Source organism: Chenopodium quinoa, unplaced genomic scaffold, assembly GCF_001683475.1.
Source record: "Chenopodium quinoa cultivar QQ74 unplaced genomic scaffold, ASM168347v1, whole genome shotgun sequence".
In the NCBI taxonomy this organism is placed as follows: Eukaryota; Viridiplantae; Streptophyta; class Magnoliopsida; order Caryophyllales; family Amaranthaceae; genus Chenopodium; species Chenopodium quinoa.
In genome coordinates, this window is record NW_018743175.1 from 3,004,497 (window position 1) to 3,027,077 (window position 22,581).

The 22,581-nt window shown below is 33.5% G+C and overlaps 1 protein-coding gene across 3 annotated transcripts; it reads left to right on the forward strand.

Annotated features, from left to right (window-relative positions):
* The first annotated feature begins 15,214 nt into the window (after window positions 1-15,214).
* LOC110732487 (two-component response regulator-like APRR2) lies at window positions 15,215-22,136 on the forward strand. Of its 3 annotated transcripts, none has more exons than XM_021912435.1 (12): window positions 15,215-15,693; window positions 16,602-16,752; window positions 17,515-17,594; window positions 17,828-17,894; window positions 18,289-18,335; window positions 18,429-18,506; window positions 18,583-19,128; window positions 19,305-19,445; window positions 19,532-19,801; window positions 19,893-19,961; window positions 20,093-20,167; window positions 21,428-22,136. In XM_021912435.1, the coding sequence occupies exons 2-12, from the start codon at window positions 16,623-16,625 to the stop codon at window positions 21,590-21,592; spliced, it is 1,668 nt and encodes a 555-aa protein (XP_021768127.1). In that variant the 5' UTR covers window positions 15,215-15,693; window positions 16,602-16,622; the 3' UTR covers window positions 21,593-22,136. The 3 variants fall into 3 exon arrangements, with proteins under 3 accessions (XP_021768127.1, XP_021768125.1, XP_021768126.1); XM_021912433.1 differs by having other exon boundaries at window positions 15,217-15,693; window positions 16,562-16,752; XM_021912434.1 differs by lacking the exon at window positions 15,215-15,693 and adding an exon at window positions 15,763-15,802 and having other exon boundaries at window positions 16,562-16,752.
* Window positions 22,137-22,581: the final 445 nt, after the last annotated feature.

Below are 22,581 nucleotides of genomic sequence, written 5' to 3' on the forward strand. Positions count from 1 at the left end.
ATGTTTAACAACAAATTAAACTTTGTTTGACCGCACCTTTAATATCTTGAATTTAATTAACAACTTGTAGATTATAAAAAGTTGATGATATATTTATAATTTGCATTAGACTAATCCAATAACGTTTTACATGTGTAAAACGGAGTAACATTTATATATTACCATCCTCAAATTTAATATTTTGAATTTTGATTTTCACAATTTAACTTAATTTGTTTACCCATTAAAATATTGTTGGATAAGTAAAGATCAAGTGAATTGAACACATCCTAATTTTAGCAACAACGAACATCTCCTCTATTGGATAACAACAACATGCTTTTATAATTTTTATGCCCTACACATAATATCCAATCTCATACTAAGTTATTTACAATAAATCTTGTATAAGGCGGAGTTGCGTTAATTTTATAATAAGACGGTCAGTTTAAGGGTAATTTTAACAATTTTATATGATAACTTTAATTCTTTTGAATGTAACTTTTAAATTGCATGTAATGACTTTGATTGTACTTCCTTCTCTTCTTCGACAAGGTCACAGAGTGATTAAAAAATTCCTCTTCATTTGGTTGTGCTCAACGTCCGATCTAAACTTCTTTGTTCTTTTTAAGTCATCTTTTTGCATATAGAAGAATGTAACTTTTGCAAAAAGTAGGCAACATTTCTTTCTTAGTTTTAAGTCTGCGAAACCTTAATATAAAATTTTTAATGGATATATGTTTTGAAGGCTAATATGATTAATCCAATACATTATAAGTGTCTTAAGGGTAAAATTTTAGGAAAATGATAACTTTTGTAGTATATAAGGGTAAAATTAAAAACTTTTAGAGTAAATTTAACCTGTCTTACAATAACTTAATAAAAGTCCGTTTTAATAAAAAAAAAATGGAGATTACTTTATACAGTGACTAACATTTTTTAATTAATTTGCAATTCAAAAATTAGAATTCATGCATGATGAAAATATATTTATTTATTTGTGTTGTGAAATATATGGTAGCTAGTAAAAAAAAATACCAATTTTTAATTTATAATTTCATTTGTTTCTTAAATTGTTTATAATTACTTCGTTTTTTTTTTCAAAAAAATCATTTGTACGTACTCTATATAAATTAAAATTTTATAATTATACAAGTTTACTACATACTATATAGTATACGAAGTATGAAATTAAAGAAAAAATAAATACTATGAAAAACATGAAGGCCAGGTTGTCAATTGCATATAACGGAGTAAGTATTAACCCGGCCACCATTTGCCTGCCAATTTTGCCACATATTGTATTGTATTGCGCGAAACTACATTGCTCCATTGAGTATGTAAGCTCTTATAGAATTTTTCTAAATTTCCATTCAAAAAAATCCAACAATTCTGTTTTTTGGGACAAAGAAATTTAAACAAAAAAACATGGAAAATTTCAAACTAATTATGAAGAAAAAAGGCTCACAAATAACGATAGATAGCAGTCATAGCACCGTATATATTATGGCTCAATCAGAGAAATATAAATGTAAAGATTACATTAAAATGTATCAATGCATGCAAATATTAATTACAAATAAAATTATACAATGTTATAAACATTATATTATACGGAGTACGTACCAACTGACAAAATGCTGAACTTTACCAGAAGTGCAAATGAAAAAGGATTTGATGAGCTTCCTTTTGAGTAGTATCCTTTTCCTTAATAATGGAGAATTTGAAGAAATATTGTAAGTTGGGGTGTTATTTAATACACCCTATTATACTTTGATGCTTTACTATTTATAGTATAGAGAATAAGAATAAATTACAATGACTCAAAAGTATAGGAAGGGGGACATAGTGTGAATTGTGTGATTGATAAAATAATAATATGATCAAGAAGACAAGAATCACTCTTGATATGATAATATATATATAATAATTAAATGTATTTTTCTTATACTTATCTAGAATAATATCGATCTCTGCGGATATGCGCATAATTATTATTGGCCTATTCTTGTATTATATGTATTACCTTCGCTTCTTAATAGTTACAACAAAGGATATTTTTTTGAAAAATTTTTATGTCTCAAAAATAATACACCTTTATTACAAATAAGAAAAGAATGTAGTATATTAATGGTATTAATCAACATATACTCGTATGAATGTATACAAACTTATTCGAAGTTTACATGTAAAACAAATAGAAGTTTATTGGAGGCTAGATGGGCATTGGTAAGTGAAACGGTTTGATTTCAACTATCAACAAAATAGTTTAATTTTGTATTTAATACTTTAAAATAGAGTCGAGTTGATTACAACATGGATTATATTGGGCTTTATAGTACTCTAATTTAACTAAAACTCATAAACACACCTTAGCTCATTTTGTTTTCATGTGGTTGTTCGTGCACAAATTAACATCTACATGTGATATTATGATTTTTACAAGAAATAATAGAATTTTGATAACACCCGTTACATAAAATTATACATATATAAGGAAAAGATCTGATCAGATCAGATAAGTATCAAATCAGATTAACCAAAATAATTAGATATATGAAATAATTATTTATATTAATATAAATTATTTCAAAAATATACTTCCTCATATATTTTTTATATAATCACGTACATGTGTCATGCATGCCTTAGCACACACTTTAAGATGATCTCTTAGGTTAATGTCTTTATTATATGTATTTGTTGCCTTTTTGTGAAGCATAAAAAAATTGAAGGACTGGGTTAGGGCCTTATAGGGGAGCTCTAATTTAAAGCATTGCTCTCTTCACTATATACCTTAAAATTATAGAGGAAATCAATATTGTTTAAACAATACTTCGTATCACGGAGTAGATCTAAATGCACATAACGTGTACTCTACATTTTGAAATACATGTGTCAACAAATACCCATATATGATGGACTGATGGAGTATTACATTAACATTATCAATATATTAATGTTAAAGAAAGTGTATATAAACATAAGAAGAGTACGTGTTTTGAGTTATTTTAAATCACATACACCAAACAACTCAATAATTAGCTTGTATAATAGTAGTGATAGATATAATTAACAATGTGAGTATTTATATTCCATAAAATTGCTTAATTGGACGGTTGCTTTACTCATGGTCCCTACTTTTAATTAAATTGTATACTGTGTACGTAAATTTCATTAGATTAATTGCTTGGATGACCTTTTATGAATTATTAGATGGATTACAGTCATTTACAGATATTATGCATGTGATTATATGAAACTATAATATAGCATAAGAGAATAATACCAATCATGATCTATTCATCAACATATTGTTTGACCTTATTACCATTAATATACACTCAGATGTACCTTGTATTCAATGGTTATTTCTTGTTTATTTTCATAATTATTACTCAAATAATCATTAAATGAAATAAATAAATAAATAAAAAAATTAGGTGTACGTTGTACTAGGATTCATATATATAATAAATTTTAAATCTCATCATCATAAAAAATTAGGTGCACCTTATACCAGGATGCATATATATAATTCACCATTAATATACGGATTTGAAGCGTCTATTCCTTCATAATCTGATAATCTATGTCCAACTTGTTTGGGTATTTTTCAATTGGAAGGGAGAATTTGTATAAAATATTTGAGGTTCATAATTTTATTTTTGGTATGATTTAATTTCTAAATGCTCACTCCCTTCCACGTTTCCTTATGTTTTGACGGACCGTTTCTGATATTATTTTTTTTTTTTTTTTTTTTTGGCGAAGGATGTTTTAATGATTATTATTAATGTATGTATTCCATTGTTTTAAGAATATTTTTTATTTTAACACCCCCCAAAAAAATAAATATATTTTAACACCAGATAAATTTTACAAAAATGGTGTTTACCACCACTTAACGGTCTCCGTCCAAAAATTCCGTTAAGTGGGGTCCACAGTGACACGTGTCACCAATTACTTGTTTTCAAAAAATAAAATTTTTTAAAAAACGAAAAAAAAATTTAAAAAAAATAAAAAGAAAAAAAAGTTTTTTTTTTTTAAAACTCAAACAACCAGCAAGCAGCCACCAACGGTGGCCCTTCTCCCCAGCCAACTCCCGAACCACCCCCTCCCAACCCCGCGCCACAGGATTTCGCCACCAAACCAGCCCTAACACCGGAATCAGCGTACCCTCGCTTCCCAAAAAACCAAAACCGGTTCCTCCTCCCTTCCCGCAGCCCATAAATCGGGAACCACCACCAACGTTGAGCCATTCCCCCACCTTCGAAATCGGTCCCGATAACTACGGTTTTGGGCCTAGGTTGGGGTGGGGTTCGGTATCCAGTGAAGTTTGGGTGTTCGAAGGTGAGGTTGGGTATCGGGTTAGTGGTTAGGTGGGGTTGGCCGTTTCCGATACAGGGGTGGTGGGGTTGGCTGTTTCCGCAACCTTCCTTCCCCAAAAACGGCGACGAATTTGGCCGTGGCCGTATTCGTGGCCGTTCTTGGAGCAACAACCATAAAATCAGAGCACATCAAAAATCAGAGCAAATCGAAATTCGTGGCTGATGGCGGTGGTGGGGCTAGGGTGGTTTAGGGATGCGGGAAAAGGGTGGGGATGGGTTTAGGTCGGTCGGTGAGGGAGGGGGAGGTGGTGCGACGGTGGCTGCGTCGGCGACTGTGGGTCAAGGTGAAGAAGAAGGTGGCAGTGGTGGGGCGATGGTGGGGCTAGGGTGGTTGGGTAGTAGTTTTAGGTTTTTATTTTATTTTATTTTTATTTATATATTTTTTTTCTTTTTTGACCAATAATAAAGCGACACGTGGCTCATGACCCCACTTAACGGATTCCTAAACGGAATCAGTTAAGTGGTGGTAAAAACCATTTTTATAGTTTTTGTTTGGTGTTAAAATACAATTTTTTTTTTTGGTGTTAAAAACCATTTTCGGGTTTTTGTCAGGTATTAAAATAAAAAATATCCTTGTTATAAATCAATTTAAGTTTGGTTCAGTGGACAAGAGAGTACGGAACCCTCCCAACCATGAGGTTAGATGTTCAATCTCCACTAAGGATAGTTTGGTTTTTTTAAGGCAGGGATTTCTTGCCTTTTTTTTCCGGTCTATTATGCCTGGTTAAACAATGTAAAACTCCCGGTGGAACTGTTGATAATCATATCAAAGGCGAAACAAAATTTTTGATTAAAATGTTTGAGCTCTTAATCACTAGTGAAATCGAAGGTGCAATTCTTGGCATGTTAAGGTACTTTTGTTACATTATTGTTTGATGTTATAGATAATCTATTGCTTTCGAAGAAATGTAGTATTCTAGGTGGAGAAGATGTATTTTAATTGGAACGGAGAGTTGTAAAGAATATGACCTTTATCATGTGATCTCTTACCTACAAATCTACAATTAGGTTTGAGGTTTCCGCTTGAAATATAGCATGATCGATAACACAATGTAAACTACATTTAATAATTACTTAGTGACCCATGCTTTAATTTATTTTCTGTCATAACTATATATCGCTTATATTTTGCGTGATTCTACTATGTGTTGTCCCTCTCAAATCTCAAACTTTTTTTTATATTTTACAGAAATTAATTTATCAATAAATAGTCATACGAAGACAACAACAACAAAACCTTGCTTTACACAATATATCGCAATACGAATATGCGAGATATCTCTTGCACAGTTGCACTTAACAGTCAAACTTAATTACAGAGTACAACAATTTCCAAACGACTTAACAACTTATTGTAGCCACAAGAATGGTTCAATATGATTTATCTAATTGATGAATTTGAAAAACAAATAACTTTTGAGAGCCCACATAATATCAATTAACAAACTAACACCACGCTAGCTCATTAAAAATGTGATCTTGTATACTTCCCCTGTTTTTTATTTATCGCATCATAGGAGGTTTGACGGCAAAATTTGGGAGTGGTAAAATTACAAAAGTGTCCTTGTATTATAACAAAAAAAAGACCCACCACCTTATACAATTGCTGTCAGCTTAGGTGAAGTGTTTCCGTGTATTACCCAAAAAGGGGACTCAATTTCTGACTTATTTCCACTCACAAACAGTCAACAGTGGAAATACTTCAGCATAATCCAATGAATAACAGCAAGATCGGCATAATCAAATCATAAAATTTACATCAACATAATCCAATCATAACAGCAACTTCAGATTAATCTACCACCCTGGCCAGCAACTTCCATTCGCATACCGTCTAATTAAACAAAAAGGGCTAGATCAGAAATTGTACTCTCATTGCAAATTCCATTCGCATACCGTCTTCGAGAAACCCTAGGAATCATCTTAGGATAATTGTTAGGTCTGGGTCGGGTTTGGGACTGTGATTTGGGTTTGTTAGCACGACTCAACCCAGATCTTCCACCCATATCACAAATAGGTCCGACTTCTTTCGTAGGATTTGAACTCACATCAGTCACCAAACCCTCATAATTAGTCAGTTCTTGCGAAGAACAACCATACCCACTTTTTCCGGCAACCACAACAGGGTTGGATTTGACCAACCCTTCCTCTTCTTCAACAGATCTAAGAACTTTACCAACCGCAGCAAAGGTTCGTTGGCTGAAAATGTCGCCACCTTTGCCTGACATGTAGAACGATTTAGGCCGGAAGCCCATTCTTCAAAAGCTTCAACAAGAGCAACAATGAAACCCTGCTCAATTTCATCATCACTCGCAAAGAGGGCTTCGTACAGGGGAGATAGATCCATTATACGAGGAGGAAGAGAGGAAACAAAACGAGGCAGAGAGGAGCAGGACACACACCCTTTCAAGAGGAGAGAGAAAGAGGAATAGAGTTGGATGAAGGAGGAAACAATGGTTGTTCAAGCAGGAAGGGAGGAGAGAGAATGAGGAAAGTGAGAAAGCTCAAGAACACACTAGAACTAGGGTTTCAGACTTAGATTTGTGCAAAAAAAAACGAAAAGTGGACTGATAAATGAAGTATGTATTTAAGGTAATTTACCAGAAAAAAATTGGGTGGTGTATAAAGGGGTTTAATTTGGTAAGAGGAAGAATAGTAGGTGGGGTTATGATGTTATTGTAAGAGGGGTAAAGAAGTAATTTTGTAGGTAAAAATTTGCTAAATAAGGAAATGATGCAATAAAAAGTAAACTTTCTAAACTAGTAAGTGATGCGATAAAAAATAACGGAGGAAGTATTAAAAATACGAAATTGTATCACGTAAAAAAGAAGAGAAGAAAAACTGTATCTTTAAGTAATAAAACTATAAAAGTAAAGTTGCTCGTAAGAAGAAGAAATGTTGTTATGAGTTTTTACAAAAATGTGGTTGGGCTGAGACTTGACAATGATTAGCCTGCCGCTCTTGGGCCGATATGGCTATACAATATGTACCAGCCCAAGAGTAATTTTACAATGGATAAAACTGTAAAAGCATTAGTCTCATCAATAACATAATACTAAAACAGATACCAGGAATGACAAGTGTCAATTCCTGGTGCTATTTTTTCCCTCCAACTTTAAAAAAAATAATCTAATTTTTTTTAATTATCCATTGATACACAAGATTTTCCATATTATATATATATACCAAATCAGAAAACCATTTACTAAGGGCATGTTCCGATTTACTGAAAACAACTGAACTGAACTGAACTGAGCTGAAATGAATGGTTTATGAGAGAAGGAAATTAGGAACTGAACTGAAATTAAATTGAATAGAACATACCCTAACATTATACGAGTACATACTATATAATTAGGTCACTGAATACTGTATTTAAAAAAAAAAAAAAAAAAAAAAAAAAAAACACAAATGCAATGTCTCCTACGTTATTAAGGAAAATCTATTAAACAAAATAATTTTAAATAATTACAATTGATTCACTTATATATACAACGTATATTACAATAATAAGACATACCAATTGGTTGTTAATTGGTGCAGTGGTGATTGAGATTGCACTTGGTAGGGTGGACCCGTGTTCGATCCCCCGCAACAAAAATTGGGAGGGGACTGGAACCTAACCACCCTAAACTGATCCCCTAATCCGGATTAGTTCAAAGGGTGAAACAGATTGAGCACAATAATAATAATAATAATAATAATAATAATAATAATAATAATAATAATAATAATAATAATAATAATAATAATAATAATAATAATAATAATAATAATAATAAAGTGTATATCAAATTAAATCTCAATGTATAATCTATATTCTTTTCTTCTCATTTTGGTAATCATATTCAATCTGTATACAATTAACTAGAATTTTTGTAATTGTACATATCTTCAATAATATACTAGGTAAATTTTTATATATACTATATTATAATTAGAATTTACCTAAGTTATATTATCATTCTTTTTTCTCAAACTTTATTTTTTTGCTATAGAATTCATTTCATTTAAAAAAATTATTTTGATAATATATACGAAGTATGTACAAAAAAAAAAAATGAAGTGTAATAACTTTGATGTCTATGATATTGGATATAGATTTAATTTAAGTTATTTGCATTGGTAAAAAATAATTTTTGTTGTAATACATTATATAAAAAATAATAATTCTATATAAAATTTAAGATAACCCTGCCGTGACTTTAGCTAGTTTAGCTCAATGATGAAGATATTGTGATCGTACGATAAACAATAATTATGTAAAATGTAGGCGATGAGATAATGATATAAGTGACACATTGTGAGTCAGCTTACTAGATATGACATGCTTTCACACAAATAAAAGAAGGGGTCGTGTTTTTTATCATATCAATTTAATTCTTACCAATATCATATAACTTCCATTTGGCTAGTTTTTCTTGATCCAAGAAAAGGTTAGGCTTTGACATTTCATGCAAATGTTTGAAAATATTTTCTTTTTGTCTACCCTTCCTTTTTTGTTAGCAATATATGCTGCCGTAAACGTTTTTAATTGTATGTTTAAGAAGTTAAAAGTAGAGTTCATTGTATAATTACTAATGATAGTGTATAAATAATGTGTAATTTTTAGTGTTAATTAAATCTTGAAAATTATGCTATCGTAAGACAATATAGACGTGGAATATTTCTGTTCATACACCAATGAACAAATCTCTAGGGCTATGAATTGTTGTACATAGTATAATTTATAGCTAGAAATTAATCAATAAATTAATTTATCTTTATTTAATTACTATGAGTATAAATAAATCTTAATAATATTGGTAAAACGTACTATGTTCTTAAAGGTCATTACATACTTATAATTATACCAATTTTAATTATTTTATCATCATATATCTATATATACATATTATATATCAACTTATTCAGTACAAGTAGATATCATTAGATCAATTTACAAACAACCAAACCAAAGTCAAATAGACCAACCAACATAAGTAGTATAAGTGTATACTCCGTAACATTTAATAATAAATTGTCGAGCAAAAGCCTAATAAATCATTTCCCCTTCATTCAAAAAGAGTGTTACTAAATATTACCCAAAATTTCCACCTACTACTACACCATAATTTTACGTTTTATTGGTTATGCCCTTGCCCTTCTATGTTCTCTCCCACCCCTTTCTCTCCTCATATGACATTGACCTCCAACACCCATCAACCATCACCAACTAACCAAGGCTACCACCTAACCATAAAATAAATTCCGGCATCCATAAAAGGCGTTGTTCTCGATTAAGTGTAATACTAGAAACATGCAGCAATGTAGCATATATTCATACGTACTTATACAAGAGTGCCAATATCTATCATCGGAGTACTTCCTAATGTATTCCATATACACAAGAACGAGTGTCACAACTTGCAAAGAGGGTGAGCCGTTATCTCATTTACATATCGACTTACGTTTAACATTTTCCTTAGTTAATAGGGTGTGGATTATGCATTATTGAAGGGTATAGAAAAGTATTTGACTAAGAGCATTAATCAATTCTGTTGGTGAGTTCATTTCATATACATAGGACAAAATTCTGACAACAGCCTATAAAAATAGAAGATTGCAGAAATAAAGATGGCAATGTTAATTTTATTTATGACTCTATGAACGTCAAGAATTGTGGTTATAAATCAATGTAGGAAAAAACAAGGAAATATGTATGTGAAAACTTGTTCATGAATATAAATTGCATGTTTGCTTGTCAAAAATAGATGATACATAACTTAGAATTTAGAAAGTAGGTACATTTACAGTTACTCCACTAGTCATTATTATTAGTAGGGCAAAACCATCAAAGTTTATGTGATTTTTTGTTCTCTTATGTTTTCATTTCAACAATCAAAAAAGTTCAAAATTTCAATCAATCAACCAACAAAAAGGAATGAAAGTGTGAAATTCCAAAGTCTAGCCCACAGTTTTGCTTAAGCAGAATTTAGTGCTAGTCACATGTATATTGGTCCTTCTCAACAACCATAAACCATATAGAGGTAAGGTAGGGGTTTACATTCGGTTTTAGGTTTAGATTTGACTTAATAAGTCGAATTGGTTATGAAATTATCTATAAAGAAACACGTATTTTGGATTCAAATTATGACTAAATCCAAATCAATTTAACTCCAATTTGAGCTTGTTTTGGAATCTAATTAACCGAGTTCATGAACTTGTTAGTACCAAAAATATTTCTTTTATCTAAAAGGGCTACTCATGTTGCACAATTGTTACAACACTATTATTTTTAATGATGTTAATTTGTTCATATGTTCATACTGAAGAGCTTTAAATAGCAATGAGCATAAATGTATTGTGTTACATCGGAATGCCTAGGTGGAGGCCGCTTCCGATTAGTAATATCAAGGTACAATTGATATTACAGCTTAATCTTAACTGAACCCTTCGGGTTGAACCCAATCGAATCACCGATCCGGGACGACGAATTAATCCGAAAGGATTTAATGAGTCGACAGAGTTTTACGAATACAGACGTCGGATATCGAGCCTAGGGCGTCGAGACCGAGCGTCGCAAAATCACAAGCGACATGTACGAGCGTAGCCGTAGCACCACAATGGTCTAACCATGTGGATGCTAGGCTAGTTCGAGCTAGCATGCACCTAGCATGGCTAGGCGTAAGCCTGAGCACACTAGGTGTGCTAGGGGCACCATCGCTGACCATCGCAACCGTAGCATCATGCCTAGGCGCTATCGCAGCCCTAGCATCATGCCTAGGCGCTATCGCAGCCCTAGCATGATGCCTAGGCACCATCGCTGACCATCGCAGCCTAGGCGCACCATCGCAACATTGCAACGTGCTTGCCTGGATGCCTAGGTGCGCATGGCAGGACCACACACGCACCAAGCACAGCCATCGCAGTGCTAGGCACTGGCGCATGTGCATGTGCGTGTGTGTGCCTCGCACCAAGCACAACCATAGCAGTGCTAGGCACTGGCGTGTGCTAGTGCGAGGATGCCTGGCAGCATCGCCCAGCACGCATGCTAGGCCCTTGCGTGCGTAGGCTCACTGGCTGGCCTAGCAAGGTGTGCGAGGCATGTGCATGTGCGAGAGGTGCAGCGAGGGATGCGAGTGTGTGTGCGAGGCATGTGCGTAGTGCGAGGGTGATGCGTGTAGCTGGCGAGGCAAGGGGCCAGCATGCGTGGATCGCTAGCAGCACGCATGCTGGCTATGCGAGCATGTGCGAGAGAGGCGAGGGCCAGCACCAGCGCCAGCACGCACCAGCGCCCAACACTAGCACGCACCAGCGCCAAGCATCGCCCAGCACCAAGCATGCACTGCTTGGCTGGGATGCGAGGCTGCTGGCTGGGCTGGTGCTAGCTGGCTAGGCTAGCTGGCACTGCTAGCTGGCGTGCTAGCTGGCAGCAGCCCAGCAGCCTATGCTTAAGGCGGTTTTGTGAGGGGGTGGGGACCAAGGCTTGGGCAAAGCCTTGAGGAGCAAGGCAATGGTCCCCCCCCCCAACCTCTTCATGGTCCTCACCTAACCTTCTCTCTCCCCTTGACACTTGTTGCATTGTGATTGAATTTAATTATTAATTTATTTCCAAAATAAATTAATTATCAAATTATTCATTCTCCCACATTGGTTGGGGAATGAAGTTCAAGGGTTTATTTTCCTATAAATACCAAAGGCATGGTATTGGGAAATACACAACCTTGAGTGGAATTAAAAAGGCAACTCTTGTAATTAGAGTAAACCTTTGATTCTTAAAACTCATAGTTGTTGTTTTGTCCGGGTCTTGACTAACCTTCAAGACTTGAGACGCTCGGGTCGGGTCGAGGGTACGATCCGTCGGAGATCTCGTAGTTTCGGGATTTTGAAGTAAGAGCTCTTCGGGAGCGAAGCACGCAACAAAGGTATAATTCTTGTTCTTAATCTTGTTTGATTAAGTTTATTATGCTTGTTAATTTCTTTAATTAAGGGGCGGGTCTTGGGGGGTTTCCTTCCGCGTAGTGTCGGGTCACTACGAAACCCTACAATAACCACCACAGCAATCCAGCCGCAACATCAGTAGTCGCATCTCTATTAGACGCCCATACAACAGCCACAAATTGCTCCACCAATTCGCCACCAAAGCCCGACTCCAACATCAGCAATTTAACCTCCAACAATCAACAATTCAGCCAATTAGAAAATACAAAATTAAACGAAAATACAATTGCATTCAGATTCGGAAGAAAGTCAAGCAAAAATTACACATAAAATACAATTGAAGCTCAAGATTGCCAAACAAAGAAATTAAGTTGAATTATAACATAATTACACTCATATGAAACTCGATTAAGGATGAAATAGCTCAAATAAAGTTGAGAGTAGAATTTCGAGAAAAAATTACATATAAAAACCTAATTTACTAAAACAAGCAACATCAAACAGGAAATCGAACAAAATTGAACAAAATCGAACAAGAAATCGCAAGATCAAACAAAATCGAACAAAATTGATGAAAACAAGTCGAAAAAATTGATGAGCAAAAGTCGCAAAATCGCACTTGAATGTATAATGCATGTTAGGGACTGTGGGAATGAGCCACAAGAATATATGATTTATTGTAATAGAATCATCAGAATTATTCATTAGGTCGCCTAAAAATCTTATTAAATCATAGATTCATTAATAGAAAAACACAGCAATTATTAGAAATTTAGAATTGTATAATGACATAATGTCAATGTTGATACAAAGTATTTAAATATACAGATAAATTCCCAAATGCTAATTATGGAAAAATAAAATAATACGAGTATCTTAAAAAGATCTTGTCGTTGCTGTTGAATCCAAAGGTAGTCCTGCTCAAAAAGATAATTCTCACTAATCACCACATAATTTACTCAAGGCCTTTAAATAAACACGTATGAATCAGATTAATCACATGTTTGTTTTGGCATTATTATATAAACAGCGTGCGAAATCGAGACATTAATATTTTAATCTGCTTAATTAACGAACTAACTGTCACTCTCCTACTATAATATTATTTTAATTGTCACTTGCCCTAGACACACGAATGGTTACAATTACAACTCTACCCCTGTTAAAGTGCAATTATGTAATTGAATACAACAGTCGTCAAACTCATTGTTGGTACTTTGATTGTACATTTATACGAGTGCTTAGTAACGTTTTTAGTCACGTTATTACACATGCATGGTGTAGTGGAAAGAAAAGCACCTTCCAAATTACCATAAGGTTGGAGGTTCTTCCACTCTCTCAAATTGGCCCGGGTTAGGTTGACCCGTCAGGGGGTTTAGTCAGATAGGACCCTTCATCTACAACATGCATAGTCGCACATGGTGAAAGGTCGAAATCTTACAAAACTCATTATATGTAGAGGTGTCAATTCGTGTATTCAGGTCGGGTTAGATTTTTTTCAAATTGTAGTTATGCTAAGTTTTTGTGTCCAAATAAGTTGGTATTTAAAATTAAAATTTTTCGGGTCGAGTCAGTTGGGAAGGATTTTGATACCTCATAGGGACAACTTTCTATATCCTTCTTAAAATGAGACTTTTGTCAGTGTACTCGTGTTAATACATGAGATATATCAATGTTTAAGAAAAAACTATATTATATTGTAGAAATGAAAGTAAACACATGTAAATTAGCCAACAACTGATTACAAAATAAGACTGTGTTGATAATAATTGAGGCTGAGTAATACTCCGTACAAGTATGAAGTAGTAACAATGAGAATCTATATGGTAAGAAGAAAGTAATTATTCAAAATGAAAAAATTGACATACTACGTATAAAGAAGGAATAGTGGTGTAAGATATATGCCGTGGTCCTTTTTACAATAGTGATAGCAACACTTCAAGAGTAGCATAGAATAGATAGACTGGTCATACATACACTTGATTTGTATAGTTGTATGCATTGATCATAATGCCTGCCCAAAAGCTCTATTCTACTGCGAGTACCTTTCTTTAAGACAATTATTATATCGACTAATCTCAATAACATCATTTTTTACATCTTATGAGGAAAAGGATAACGAATTGCTTTATTGCAATAAAGACAATATTATCAAAATTTTGAAAATAAAATAAATTTTGTATCCCATCTCAATATCCCCTAAAAGAAAGTAGAGATCTCAACCCCCCCCCCCCCTCCCCTTCAAAATCTAGGAAAAAAAACATGTTAAACCTAAGCTTTCACTTTTATTTACTACTTTTATTTTCGGTAAATGTACTCCGATGAAGTCTAAGACAAATTAATACACATATTGAATGATCGACATATTAGTATGATTAATAATCATCAATCAATCATGTTTCTTACAAAACAAAAATAACAATTGTTTTTATGTTTACTGCCTTAAATTATTTATGATTAGTACGTCGACTTTTGTTCAATAGAATAAGAATCATGTGCTTGTATTCACACTTTAAAACTTTGAGCTTTAAAGTCTTATTTTTACCTTTCAATACTTTGAACGGGATAAGTTATCATTCATTTCGTACAGTACTTTAAATTTTCTTAATCTTACAAAAAAGGTTAATTCACTCATGATAGAAAACTATAAAATACATAAAGAAAATTTTCGTAGCATTGTTGATCATAGATAAGTTGATCTCGGTAGCAACAATTTTTTGTTGATTTTAATTTTTACAAGCCTCTGAAATATTTTCATGATTTTTGATAAGATACAAGGTTTGTAATTTGTATACTATCATAGCCATTCTAATTTCTAAATACTAAGTATTGCCACAAAATTTTGAAAGTAGAGATGATCACCATAGACGAATAGACCTGATTCGCATTGTCTAATGGTCTAACATTCAAACCAATTTCCTCTTCTATAAATAGCTCTTTTAATTATTAAGCTATAAACCTATACTCCACAAACTCAACCCGCTCAATAGTCCAATACGGACCATAATCGACCTTGACTCCTTTTTAAATTGTTACAAATACAATTCAACACAACGAAACAAAACTATTTTAGTGATCCCCAAAATCGATCTTTTAACCCTCACCAAGTCACCAATAAACTCTCCCCAAGTCTCACTAAATTTCCTCTACCCCTACTTTTAAGTCTTTGAGTGTGTCCCAAAAAGTCTAAAACCCCAGTTTTTCTCTCTCTAATCTCTATACAATGGTCTTACTCTTAATACAGAAATAGTCAAGCATCAAAGTATATTAAGAGAAGGGAATTCAAGAACACACCCAACAACTTACTTATCTTTGTTTCTTCAAATTCTTTCTTATCTGCACTCTATAAAGATATAAAGTATACTCCTCAAAAGAAACCTCCTTTTTCCCATTTACACTTCTGGTAAAGTTCCGCACTTTTTTTTTTTTTCTTCTTTTAATAATTTTTTCAAGAATAGCTTTGGTTGTGAATGTTCTTAGCAGCATTCTTATTGTTTTGTATTTTCAGCTTGGTATAATTTCGACATTCTATTCTTTATATTTCAATATTTTTACATGCATTTTTTATATTCTAATGTGATCTTTCTTTTTATATTTCTCTGATTTCTGCAATATTTTATACTGTTCATCTTGATTTCCATTGTTTTTTTTTTCATAAGATCTTACATGGGTTTGTTATATTCTTGAATTTCTTTGCCTCAAATTATAAAAATGTTGAAATTTTTTAGTGGGAAATTTGGAAATTGTCTGAAAGATCTTATTTTTCTGGGTAGATTACTGTGATCTAAGAGCATTGGGCACATGATCTGTCTCAATTTTAATTTGTCTTTTGCATGGTACAATTTGCCTTTTTTCTTTTTCAAAAACTATATTTAATTTTATTTCTTGCTTTCCTTTTAATATTTATCATATTTGTATTTTCTCGTGAATCCTGTGAAGCTTTTTCAATGGACTGTTTCATCTGTATGTGTCAGGTCAATTAGTATCAGCTACTCACAGATTTAATTTATTTTTCAAAATTTAAGAAAAGGGTTTTTTTAATAGTAGCAGTGTTTAAATTTTTTATCTAAACCTTGTACTTTGATCGCTTTTCCAAGGCTTAGTAGTTTATAATCCTTTTTTTTATATCTATACAAGTTCTATTCACTTTTTGTGAACTTCTTTGAGGTCTTAATGTTTATCGTATGTACCTTTTTTTTTTTTTTTTTCCGTGCACAAAAAGAGTAGCAAAAAATGATGAAGATTCATGTGATTTGCATAAAATTTTGTAGATTTGATTTATATGTGGTTAATTATCGATTCGCCACATAGCTAAACGATGCGAAACGAGCTATGGTTTGCACTGCCAATGATTTACTGGAGTGGAAGGATTTCCCTAAAGGCCTTAGGATCCTTCTCCTTGATGAGGACACAAATTCTGCTGCTGAGATAAAATCCAAGCTTGAGGAAATGGAGTTCATAGGTTAGATATAAAACTCATTATATTATACTATGTGCTACTTACTCCTTCTGGATTTAGTTGTCACATTACCAGCTCGGATCACACCATCAATCAACACGACAACTAATTTCAGACAGAGGGTGTAAATACTGAAAGAGTTATCTTGATTATTTTATTTTTCTCATCTTGTTTTTTTGCAAATGTTTGTGCTACTATGGCTAAAAAGGGAAATTGCACAAACTTATCGAGTTCATTAATGAGTTAGTTCTATGACTTCTATCTTATTTGATCGTACCCTTAAATAGGTCGGTCCTTCAATTTTTCTTTAGGTATTAGTTGTAACAACCTACTTAATTACCTTGATTTAGTAATAAATTCCTTTTTATAAACTTTGGGTTAGTTTGGTTTGAACTTTTCTTCATATTTAGAGTTTGCTACATCCATACTCATGAATGCTATAATGAGAAATTATTTTATTTGTCTTTGGTGAACAATTATTTGTTCAAACTTGGAAACTTTTGAAGTGAATGATGAAGTAAAGCTATCAATACATTGCACAAATGCACACCTTTCTGCTATCAATAAATGAACTGTATAAACTATAAAGTCCACTTTTTTTTCTTTGATTAGAAACATATTCTATTGTGTGAAATATTTTGGTACACTTGTGCAAGATTCTTTTTTGTCAAATTGGTTAACTTTTATGTGTGGAATAATTTTTGTTTCGTTTCTTTCTCAGTTTTTCTTTAAAACAATTGACAATGTGCACTTGTTTCTGTCTAGTTATTGCATTTTCTAGTGAGCATGAAGCTTTATCTGCAATCTCAGGCATAACCGAGAGCTTCCATGTTGCCATTGTAGAGGTAATATTTTAATAATGTTGATATAAAAAACGGACTTGCATATTTCCGATTATTTAAATTACGACATTATTCTTTTCAGATTTGTATGTATGTGATCTTGAAAAGAGCATTCTGGCTGTCATTTCGTTAAACAACTGCCCCATTATTCTATAATTAAACAAATTCTATGTTTGTTGTCTTGTTGCAAATGATTTGTAAGTGAGATATTTTTTCAATATTTTTGATCTTAACAGGTGAGTATACACAATCGCGATGGGAGATGTAACTTTTTAGAAGCTGCAAAAGATCTTCCTACAATCAGTAAGCATACTTTATGATGTTAATCATTTGTTAATTCTTTTGTATGCCTATCACGGACTTGAACACGTGCGTATGTTCATTAAACTAATCAATTAATTGTATCTATATTTTTAGTGATCTTTTTGGTTTCCAACTTTGGCTTTATTACTTTCACTTAAAAAATAAGTCTCATAAGAGCAACCCAAGTTCAATTTACAACTAAAATAAGTTCAATTGAGTATAGATAATCTAAAAAACACGTTTTTCTGGATGAGTAGAACGAAACCTTCATCCTCCCATAAATTCATCGCCTTTGGTCTATGAAGTATCTTGGTGAACAGAAAATATTCTCTATTTGTCTAGGAATACAAAATTCAATTCTTAATGTGAAGTGTTCAATTTTTCCTGGTTACAGTGATATCAAATGAGCAATGCTTAAATACCATGATGAAGTGTATAGCGGTATTTTTTCTGATCAAACGTTATTATATTACCATGGCGGCTGCCTGATGTTTTCTTGTCTCAATTATATTTATCTTTCCGTGTTCATTGCAGCTTGGTGCAGTTGAATTCTTAATAAAGCCACTATCGGAAGAGAAACTCCGAAATCTATGGCAGCATGTAGTTCATAAGGTCTATTTTACTAACCCCATTGGTGATGGATTTTACAATGCAAAGAAGAGTTACTGAATTTAATGCATCTTGGCAGGCTTTTAATACTAGTGAAAGGGCAAAGTCAGAATCACTCAAGTCTGTTAAGGAGTTTGTTGGTTCAGTTCTGGAAAATCAGCAACAAAGTATAGCTACACAAACTCAAGTCGCCGAGGAACCAATAATAGATACAGAAATGGACCAAAATGATCATGATCAATCAGCTGCTGGTGATAAATTTCCTGCTCCTTCAACTCCCCAAATAAAACAAGGAGGAAGATCAGTTGATGATGGAGACTCTCAAGATCAAATGGCCAACAACTCCCCTGTCAAAGAGGGTGGGGAATTTGACGGGGAAAACAAATCTGTCGATAATACTAATAATGGCAACTCATTTGCCACAATGGAGGTGGATCCACCCCAGCCAACATCTGTGGCATCTATCAAAGAGGAGGACCGTAGTGATGGATCTAGGGAGTCGGATAAATCCATACCTAAGAGCCATGAAAATGAGGATACTACTTATGTTGGTCCCGATAGTGGAAACTTGAATAAGGATTCTAAAAATACACGTGGAACAAAGGGTAGCCGGAAAAAGATTAAGGTAATAATGTTATAATACATGGATTTTTAAAGGTTATATCTATATGACTTTCTCTATGATCATTATGGTTTTCCTTTTTCACATGATGTATGTTATTCTAAATTATATGATCTATATCATTGGCTATATAGGGTGGATTCATATACGTGCTCATTGATTTGTTCTATTCATTTCAGGTAGATTGGACTCCTGATCTGCATAAAAAATTTGTGCAAGCAGTGGAGCAACTTGGTGTTGATCAAGCCATCCCTTCTCGAATCCTAGAGTTGATGAAAGTGGACGGATTGACTAGACATAATATAGCTAGTCATCTCCAGGTAAGATGCTCAAACTTTCTATTCAAAAGTGATTATATTCTTAGAGTTACGGTTTGGTGGCTAAACTTACTAATGATATTTTGCAGAAATATAGAATGCACAGAAGACACATTTTGCCTAAGCAAGAAGAACGAAGGTGGCCGCACCCTAGAGATTCAATACAAAGGAATTACTACCCCCACAGACCAGTGATGGCATATCCTCCCTATCACACCAATCACAACTTTGCATCCGGGCAAGTCTACCCCATTTGGGGACAACAGGGTTGTCAGCCTCCTAGTTATCCAATGTGGGGGCCCCCGAGTTATCACTGGCAGCCCGCTGAAAACTGGCCTTGGAAGCCGCCCTACCCTGCGGTAAGACATACCTCGTATATTTTCTTGAAACGCCAATTGGTTTGAATATAACTCAATCTCAGATTATGACACATTGCTTATTTTGTTTCAGATGCATGCCGATGCATGGGGCTGCCCCGTGTACCAACCACCTCCATGCCCATCCTCGGCCTTCCCTCAAGTGAGTTTCATTGCGTATTACAATCACTATTATGTTATTAAGGTTCCCTTTAGAATCAATATCATATCAAAATTCATTCATGTATCCAAACATTAGATCAGAATTATCTAATTATAAGATTCATTTGACAGCAAGCACAAGGGACATATGGATTTCACAGTAGTCCTCATGAGAGCTATGGGAAGAATTGTTCTGATATTAATCCGGTAATTCAACCTTTCCCTCTATTATGGAATTTTCTTACTAATCTAACCTCTAATTGACATTTATGCCTTGAATCTGTCAACAAGAAAATGACACTCTTGTCCATTATTCAACTTTCGAGGCCTTCCCGAGCAAAATTGTCATTTTCTGTAAGATCGAGTCATGATTTGTATATTTTCCGAACTTAATCCTACCCCAATATTTGACCTCCAAAACCGTATGATTGTTTTTCATGTCTTGTCCTGTTAGAAAATGTGTAGAATAGACACCATCTGTCTGTGTGTTGCCTTTTGATCTAAACCACAAATTGTCATCCTGTTTTTGGATATTTTTCTAAGCAGTTTTTGATTGTTTTGTAGTAGTTTTGGAAGGTATAATTCCTGTACTTGAAGTCCAACAACCAATACCCATCATTGTACCCTTTGAACTAGCAAGTGGGTATTATTTAAGACTTGATGTATTGTAGATCAGCAACAGCACATGCTGAATTTATATTAGTTATATAATACACGGATCATCTATTGCAACCCAAAAAAATGCTACTCGTACGTATATTAATGTGTAAATTTTATACAACCTTGAAAACTGATTATCATTCACACTATTTTGGTAATGTGGTCCTTAAAACCATCGTTATTATTATTCAAGCTTTCATATATATAAAATGAAATCATTATGTAATACTCCATGTCCGAACCTCTCATAATCATGTACTATGTATAATTGTATATGACATGATCTTACTTAAATTTAAGAAGTGTATGTTACAAAAACCAACCATAAACCATTAGAGAAGTGAATTTTGATAAATATATTTTATAGACATCCTATAATATTATTCCGTGTGACTGTTAATACAGATGGAGGAAGTAGTTCAATCTATATAAAAGTTCTCATTTTGGATTGCATGAATACAAGCCCACATGTCTGTCCTTTTCCTCCATTCTCAAGAGGGTTTAATTGTTCAATTTTCGTAAGAATTTTTCATGAATCTGTATTCGTAGCTTAATAGAGCGCGAACTTTCTTCATAACCTTTATGTCGATTGTAGAAAAATTGCGTAGCTGGCTAAAATTGACTTGGATTAGGGTATAAAAACTGACGTGACAATCCTAGTATTATAACTCAGAACAGTATCTTATTGGTGGATGGCCCATGATCATTTTACTTATGAATCTTAAATTTGCTACTTCGTATATGATTACATATTTAAATGATGTGATTAACCATGAATGAATCTAATGATGATGGCGTTGTATGCAGAAAGACGAGGTAATCGACAAGGTGGTTAAGGAGGCGATAAGCAAGCCGTGGTTGCCACTACCAATAGGGCTAAAGCCACCTTCAACTGATAGTGTACTAGCTGAACTCTCTAGGCAAGGAATTTCAATCATACCTCCCCACATCAACGGGCACCATCCATGCTGACTTGGCATATTAATGCAAGAAGGGCCCATATAAGGAGGATCTGATGCTGTCAAACAGAATAGCACAGTTGACAAGTGTCATGGTCCCCTTAGTCGCCGATTTTTTCCTAATCGATCGATTGAGGTTCGACCACGTATGCAACCTTAGAACCACAGAGATGTTAATGGCTGTAAATAGAGCTGACATGAATTTGAGTTGATGATATTGGAGTGGTGGGTAGGTCATGGAAAAAAATTATATGATCAGATTGATCATAATGGAAAAAGAAATTAAAGGGGTGGTGAGTGTGAGTGTGAGTGTGAGTGTGAATGTGATGGGTGCATCATTGTTTCAATGTTTGTTGTTTCTTGTTGGTGGGATGAAAAAGGGTCCTACAGATCTGATGGAGTGTACTATTTTCTGAAGGAATTGTCCCTTAATTTGTAGGACTAGTGATAAAAAAATTTCCCATTATAAAAACTTTTTACCACAGTAATAATAATAAAAGGTCGATAGCTTTTGAAGATTGCTCATGTCTTCTTAGATCTGTTATTCATGTGCTTCATTCTTTCTTACACCATGTGAAATTTGTGATTGTTATTCTTGTCTATTATACATCCAATGTACCTTGTTGTGAAATAACTTATATTTTTCGTTTCATTTAATATAAGAAGTTTTGACTTTAGTATTATTCACATAAGTCACTTTGACTTTCTTTTGTGATTTATACTTAAGAAAAATATAGGCAAGGTCTTGTTAGATTCTCTTATGTGAATTTTCCAAACATGAGCTTTTTACAATTTTTTATCTTATGGAAAATCGAAGACATTATAATTTGAAATCATACCTTGACAAATGTGTATGAAGAAACGTGTTAAGTAAAATCAATTATATTATACTAAAGGCGAAACTTAGAGGGACACTTGGCAATATAATATACTTTTGATTTTTGATTTGTACAAAATCTAAAACAAATTTCCTTAAATATTAGATTGCTCATTATGACTATT

Coding starts and splice junctions, on each gene's coding strand:
- LOC110732487 (XM_021912435.1), top strand. CDS start 16,623: ATGGTTTGCACTGCCAATGATTTACTGGAGTGGAAGGATTTCCCTAAA. Junction 17,895..18,288: donor AAAAGATCTTCCTACAATCA/GTAAGCATACTT, acceptor TCCTGGTTACAG/TGATATCAAATGAGCAATGC. Junction 18,507..18,582: donor GGCAGCATGTAGTTCATAAG/GTCTATTTTACT, acceptor GCATCTTGGCAG/GCTTTTAATACTAGTGAAAG.